The 7,558-nt window shown below is 37.2% G+C and overlaps 1 protein-coding gene across 1 annotated transcript in view; it reads left to right on the top strand.

The window, feature by feature from the left end:
• Positions 1-7,558, top strand: part of DENND4C (DENN/MADD domain containing 4C) — a 46,600-nt gene that overhangs the window by 35,356 nt on the left and 3,686 nt on the right. The window contains exons 25-29 of the mRNA XM_009071783.1: positions 656-831; positions 1,821-2,003; positions 3,516-3,705; positions 4,609-4,854; positions 6,214-6,331. Of these exons, the coding sequence (XP_009070031.1) occupies positions 656-831; positions 1,821-2,003; positions 3,516-3,705; positions 4,609-4,854; positions 6,214-6,331 (913 nt within the window). The remainder of the gene's footprint in view (positions 1-655; positions 832-1,820; positions 2,004-3,515; positions 3,706-4,608; positions 4,855-6,213; positions 6,332-7,558) is intronic.

The following is a 7,558-nucleotide window of genomic DNA, read 5'->3' as shown; positions in this document are numbered from 1 at the left end:
GAGAAATCAGAAGTGAAAGTCAAGCCTGGGGAGAAGTTGCTTTGAAACTTGGAGTTTATTTCTCATTACCCTACTCTGACTTTTGATTGGCAGTAAATTAATTTCCTCTAGTTGAGGCTGTTTTGCCTGTGACAGTAACTGGTGAGTGATGTACTTGTCCCTCACAAGCCTTTTGCCATATTTTTCATACCCTGTTCACTTGAAGAGGGATTGATGGAGTGGCTTTGGTGAGCACATGGGATCCAGCCAGAGTGAACACACCACACTATTATAAAGGCTTCTTTTATACTGGATTGGTTGTGTGTGGTTGTTTTCTGTATTGGATACGTAGACCTGCATTTATTTATGCAATTCAAAACAATTCATATGTACTGAAAGCTTCGCAGCAGCAAGCAATTGCAAATGCTAAATTAGTAGCCTTTCATGGTAATGCTTCTTCCAGGTCTCAAAACACATAACAAAGATAAATTGCTAATATCTCCATTTCACAGATAAAAGTTATGTGGATGAGATAACTCTGAGTGTGCTGAGAAAGCTGTGGTGAACTCATTTCTCCTCACTGGCATTCTGATACCTGTTAAAACTCCTGTGGACACTAAGCCTATAAAAAAATTATAAAAATGAGACTCATAATATTCATTCTTTACTGTTCTAGGTATTGATGTCAAGCTGCTCTCAGTGCAGAGCTTGTGGTGCTTTGGTTTATGATGAAGAAATTATGGCTGGATGGACTGCAGATGATTCAAACTTAAACACTACCTGTCCTTTCTGTAAAAGTACCTTCCTGCCTTTGCTTAATGTTGAATTTAAAGATCTACGTGGCTCTACAAGGTCAGTGGGTTTTACAGATGCTCCCTTTCTGCCTTTACACTTGTACATAGTTGTATTTTCTCACAAGAGAATCTTGGGTATGTCTCCCAGTCTAGATGTCCACAAGAATGTCACTGTTAGATGGCTATGATAGTACTGAAGAAAATCATAAATCATGTAAACTACTCAGTTTCATCCAAAACCCAAATACTTTTGCCTTTTTACCAGTTTTTCTTTTCATGTTTTCTTTGTAAGCATAACTGTACAGAAGGTGTAAGTCTGCTCTCATTTTGTTTAGATTTGAAAACAAAGCCCATGGATCACGAACATCATTATAAAAGTGTATGAAGAAGTTTTTAAATCTGTTGGCAAAGAATTTTTCCCAGATTAAATTTACTAACAGCTTTTAGTTATAGATGCTCCAGCTTATTGTTTCTCCAGTTTAAGTTTCTCTGCTTACTATTTATGCCTCTTTTAATTGCACTGTGAAGACTGGAACTAGGATTACAGTTCTCACTGTAGTGGTTGTGGCTGTGAAACAGCTTCCACTGGTGTTCTCTAATGCAGAAACTGAACATCTGTAGCAGCTGTAGAGTGTGTACTTAAGAAACTTAGCAAATGTTCTTGTTATCTTGTGCCTGTCATGGTGTATGGTTGTCTCGTGTGTAATGTCACATTACAATGACAGCCATTTTCAGTGGTGTGTCAGCTCTTGGTATTCTGTTGCTGATTGGGAACCATGACAAACTAAGGTCACTTGTATGATTATATCCAGTGTAGGATTTCTTCTTTGGCAGATCAGATCTCTCTATGTGTTCATTTACTCTGCCTATACAAGTTATAGGGGAGAGAGTAGGATGAAATTTGTGTCCTGTTGTCAAGCTTTTTCATGTTGTGTTTCCTTATTTTTGCTGCTTTTGAAAAGTAAATGTAGAAAATAATAACTTTGACTTTACACTTACATCTTAACCTTTTTATTTTTCTCCCCTCCCATTCATGTTGCAACTTAGCTTTTTCCTGAAGCAAAGTACCTCAGGAGACAGTTTACAGAGCAGTACCCTTCCATTAACCACGGATCCCCTGGAGCAGAAACTGTTGTCCAGCCCAGCTGTTGCTGACTTGATCAGTTTTTCAGATCACCCACAGTCCAGCCACACTATAGCTGAAGAAACTACCTCTACAGCTGAGCAGAGGTAGGTAAAATGGGATTGTTACCTCTGTCAGGAATGTGTTAATACTTAGACACTTCTAAACTGAAGGTTTACTTATATACCTAATATAATGGTGAAGTACAATTGTAACTTGATGATCATCTGTTTCCTCTCATTGTTTTTGCATGTTTTAAGCATGCTTTTATAAGTATGAAGTAAACTGGTTCCACTAAAAGAGTAGTTTTTAGAGGTAACAGCTGTAGAAATAAAACTCCAGGTCCATCTGTTATTGATTAATAGGTAAAACCTCTACTCAGTGTTGTTGAAACACAATCACCTTTTAAAGTCACAGAGAAGCTCAAGCATTACTTCTGCTTTCCTTGTATGATTTTACAAGAAGGACCCTGAATTATGGGGAAAAATAAGTGCATTTGCTGGAACAGTCTCTTTCGAGAGAAAGCTCTCAGAGCGCTCAACAGTTGTGCGGAGTGTGTGTTCTGTTACAAATAAAACCCATGTGAAACTGTAACTCTGGAAAACAGCAGCACTCTTGAAACTGAGTAAAGAAACATTAAGGGGAAAGTGTCATGTAGGAAGAGGAAAGAACTGAAAGAATGAATTGTGACCTTTTTGCTGACATTGGTTACATTTTGTTATGATAGGTTTTCTTAAAATCTTTACTCTGTTTGGAATTCTGGGGTGAGTGGGAGCTAATGAGCTAATGACTGTCAGACAATTAGAACATGAATCAATGTGATGGTAGTTAGTCTTAATACTCAGAATGAAAGGTAGTACAGCTTATATAGTTCATGTCTTAATTTTGGTGACATTTTTTAACTAAAGTAAAACTTAGTAGTGAAGGTCACCTGTAAATTAATCTCTTCCTATTTTTGCATATTTTTTGGAAGTAGACACTTTCACTTGATGTTTTTTTCTGCTATATTGTACTTGAAGTGTTTTTATCCATTATTTCAGTTATAAGGAGCACAGTATGGATATTCTCAGGTCGGCAAGTGGCTTGATTATATGGGTTAAGTCTGACAAGCCTCAGTTTGCTTAAATTATCTTGCTGGATGCGTTTGACATGATTTAATTTTTTTCTGTTATTTTGGTTTGCAATTTATAAATTGTTTTCTGTTGTATTTTTATTCTGTTTATGACACTCAGAGAAAGTAGACATAAAGAGAAGAGGAAGTAAAAGTGAACATAGTCAAAACAACATAATCTTTGTAGGTTGGCAAAGCTGCACACAGCAGTTTTTCTAGGCAAGGTAAAGCTGTACCAGAGCAGTAGTACCTGTGCAGAACTGCAGTGCTTTCAGATTCATGTCTCAGGTTGTACCTAGCTGCTTTTCTGGAGGCATGGTTATATTGTTCTGGGAGGCATTTTGGTTTGTGTTCCCTGAACTGTGGAGCTAACTGAGCAAATATGATTTATTACTAGAGAAGATTGGTTTGGGGTATTTACTTGGCAGCCTTTCTCTGCTTCCTTCCTGTTGCCTTAGAAATGCTGAATAGCTTCGTATTAGCATATTTTCTTCTAAAATTCATGCAGTGATGTGGCAGAAGAACAGACTGAGGATCCCAGAGGCATGAACACGACTGCCAGTAATCCACCAAAAAGGGGAGTGTCCTTAACTCGGAGCCACAGTGTTGGAGGTCCACTGCAGAACATTGATCTCTCCCAGAGACCATCTCATGGCATTTCCACAGTCAGTCTTCCAAATAGTTTGCAAGAAGCTGTGGTAAGTCTAGAAGCTGTGCATTCAGTTGAAGAAGAGTATGGAATACAATGAACTTAATGATGTTCTACTGCTATCGTTGTTCTCCATCTGGAGAATGGGAATGGGCAAGCATATTTTCACATTCTTGTGAACAAAACCAAGATCTTGATTCAGTTAAACTAAAATTGCCTTTCCAATACTTTGTACAAACAGTTCTGCTCAGTTTGAAATGTTCTTTCTAGCAGTATGAAGCTAGTCTTGGTCCTTCTGAAACTGGAAGGCTTGTTTTAACAATAAGGCAACTTCTACAGCAGGCTGAACACAATAGTGCAAGCAAGACAGTGTTGCAAGAGTGAGAACTTTTGCCATTTCTGTGCTTTTGCTTACATATCTCCTGTATATTCTGTTATGCTTACCTGTTGACTAGGTAGGAACAGGTGAGGCAGTGTTGAGAATCTTAGATTATTCTTGTGAAACAAAGTGTTTCTCCCTTCTCTCTGTGCTTTTTATTGTCCAGAAGCTGTCTTAACATGTGAACTCATGATTCAGTTCCACAGCTGATGTAATTACTGATGTTTTTCTGCAATTTCCATTGCCACTGGCTTAATACCAGCTTAGTAGCTTGAAACTGCACAGCCAGGAACAAGTTGTAACAAATTAGTGCTTTCGTCTTGTGCATATAATAGAGATAGCCTAGGTGATTGTTCTTCAAAGTGAAGAAAAACCTCAACAGCCAAAACTGCTGATGCTATTAAAGTTACTGTGTGTTCAGTAGTGCCAGATGCTTCTTCCAAATTTCAAAAGAAACTGTGCAATGGAGGTTTCCAGGGCAAGTAATCCTGAAGGGTATTTCTGGAAGAAAAATCTTTGATTTTGTAAAAAAACCAACAAACCGTTTTTTCATCTGTGTTGTTCTGGTTTTAGGATCCTTTAATACAAAGACCCAACCCTCTCCCTGTATCTGTACCCTACTTGAGCCCTTTGGTACTGCATAAGGAGCTTGAATCACTGTTGGAGAATGAGGGAGAGCAAGTAATTCATACATCCAAATTCATCAATCAACACCCCATAATTTTTTGGAACCTAGTTTGGTATTTCCGACGGTTGGATCTACCTAGCAACTTACCTGGACTCATTCTAACATCTGAACACTGTAACAATGGAGTGCAGGTAAGTGGCTTCCTCATGTTAGAACAGCAAATATTGCAGTAAGTTAAATTGGAGGGTTTGGTTCAAAATAAAGTGGATAAGTAATTTCTGAATAGGTTGAATCTATGCTCCTGGGTTTTATGGTACAAGTAGACAGATTTGTTTTCCCTGAGGAATCTTGAAGGGAGATGAGTGAAAACAGCCTTCAAGTTCAGGTCAAGCTGGTCCCTTTTAAAAAGCCAGAGACTAAGATTCATTAAAGGGAAGGCTGGTGTGTGGAAGGAAACAAGAAGTGTCTGTGAAGAGCTCACTAATTGCCATACATTGCAGCACACAGAGTGGTTTACATACTTGAGTTTAGAACCTTTTAAGTTATTGGTCAGTATTTCTTGTTCTCTTCCACTTTTTGCTATTCAAACTTGACTGAGTTTCATTACTATATGACTAGCACAAAAGAATGTAGAACAAGTGCATCTTTTGAGTTTTTTGCTTTAATCATTTTAAGGAGTGGATGTTTTTCCTGAAGCCTATGTGATTTGTGTATGTAGGTGCAAAATTCCATATATATTTGTATGTGATGCATGCAGAAAAAAGTAGTATTTTCCTATCTGCTTGTATATACTTTCATTTAAAAACTATTTTCCGTGATTTTCAAAAAAACCCCAACAAACCACCTAGAAGCAAGAACAATTTAACAAGAAATGTAGTTGAAAACAATACTAGTGAAATCTAAACCATACTGGAAACCCACAGTGCATTAGCAGGAGTAAGCACAAGATGGGACATAATAACTCATAATTACTATGTAAATATTAAAGACAACACTAAGTGGTAAATTTTTTCTGGCCCAGTAATTTGTGTATTAGTGATTCCAGAGGCACCGAATTTTATAAGATAATTGCAGAACTGTTGTTTAGACTGCAATATATTTTTAATGGAAATAAATATAATATCTACATACAAATAAAAATTCTTCCTGCTTTTTGGGAAGGCCAATGCACAGACAGGTATACCAAGTCTTCATCAAGTCAGAAAATACTATGGCATGGCATGATAAGTAGTACAAATAAAGTAACATTCTTGTTGCTGAAGAAGTATTTCCAGATGCATACTCAGAAATATTTTCCTCAGATGCCTGTAGAAAACTAAGTGGTCGTCATACATTAGGATAAACTAGAAAAGCAATTAAATGTTGCAGTACTTGTGACTGCTTTGGTTGAGTGCAATTTCCTCTAGAAGACTTCAGTTGCTCCTGTTTGTTGGATTCAAGATAAGTAAAGTAAATCTTTGTTTGCAAAATGAATAAAGGAGCAGCTTTTTAAATAATGTAACACTGTAATGATGTTCTTAAAACTTTTTTCCTCTCCTCATGTGTTTTAGCTTCCTTTGACATCTCTGGCTCAAGATAGCAAGCTAGTATGCATCCATCTGCTGTGGGACAATATCAACCTCCACCAAGAGCCAGGGGAGCCCCTGTATATATCTTGGAGAAATCTCAGTAAGTGAAACAAATGTAAGAGAAAACAGAGGGAGCAGAGATTCTGGAAAGAAGTAGTTGTTTTGTGATGTCTAAAGTGTCCACAGTCTATCAATTTGAAATCTCAGTAGGAGAAACAAATGTTAGAGAAAACAGAAACAGCAGAGACTCTGGAAAGAAGTAGTTGTTTTGTAGTGTCTAAAGTGTCCACAGCCCATCAATTTGAAATCTCAGTAAGAGAAACAAATGTTAGAGGGAACAGAGAGAGCAGAGACTTTGAGAAGAAGTAGTTGTTTTGTAGTGTCTAAAGTATCCACAGGCCATCAATTTGAAAGGTTTTTCAGTGTATGAAGCATCTGCAATTCCTTAGGTACTTGACACAGTTTGGATGTAAAATTAGTTGTGAAAATACCTTACTGCTCCGTGTGAGAAAGTTTAATCTGTTCATTGTATGTTATATACTTAGAAACAGAGTGGGAGGAATTGCTGCAGATGTGGTGCTAAATGAGCTTCACCTGATTGGAATGTTTAACTGCATTACCTGGTTATAGCTGTGCAGACACATACAACAAGGCTGTATTACAATAGAGTATCTTGTGCTTATATAAATGAATGAAAGATCACAAATCCCATTAGTAGCTACATTTGACACCCTTCTTTGACTTGGAAAAAAGTAAGATCAAAGAAAGCCTTTGTCTACCACAACTGAATTTAGAAGGAATAAAAACCAGGCAGACTGACTGTGAGAACTTCAGGATTTCATTACTTCTGATTAAACTGTTCTATGATTCTATCATTGTTTGAACAGCAAAAACCTCTTTTTTGACTTAAACTTCTCAGTCTGTGTTTTAACTTTTAAAAATGATGCTAAAAAATAAGCATCATGTTAACTTTGGTGCTAAGGAAGAAAAAAGGGTTTGTTGAAAAGTGCCCTAAAAATAAACAGACTGATCAGAAAATTACAGTCGAGCAAAGAACTGGAGGTGGTATTTCCTTCAGATTCCACAAAGCATATTGATTTAAGCATAGTACAAGAAAAGCATCCCAAAAACATTCAGCCATGAATGAAATGCATATATATGTGTATTTATGTATATAAAGTGATGCCGAGAAAAGGCTGGAAAAGAACTACTCCCAGCCTTGTATCTGTGAGTAGCAGGTATTTGTTTATTCAGCGCTGGGCACAAGGGGCATCGCTCCACCAAACTTGTGCTACCAGGGACAAAAACTTCACAGTTTATATACATT

The sequence above is a fragment of the Acanthisitta chloris genome, unplaced genomic scaffold (genome assembly GCF_000695815.1).
Source record: "Acanthisitta chloris isolate BGI_N310 unplaced genomic scaffold, ASM69581v1 scaffold13243, whole genome shotgun sequence".
Classification (NCBI taxonomy): domain Eukaryota; kingdom Metazoa; phylum Chordata; class Aves; order Passeriformes; family Acanthisittidae; genus Acanthisitta; species Acanthisitta chloris.
This window is presented reverse-complemented; position numbering and strand designations above follow the sequence as displayed.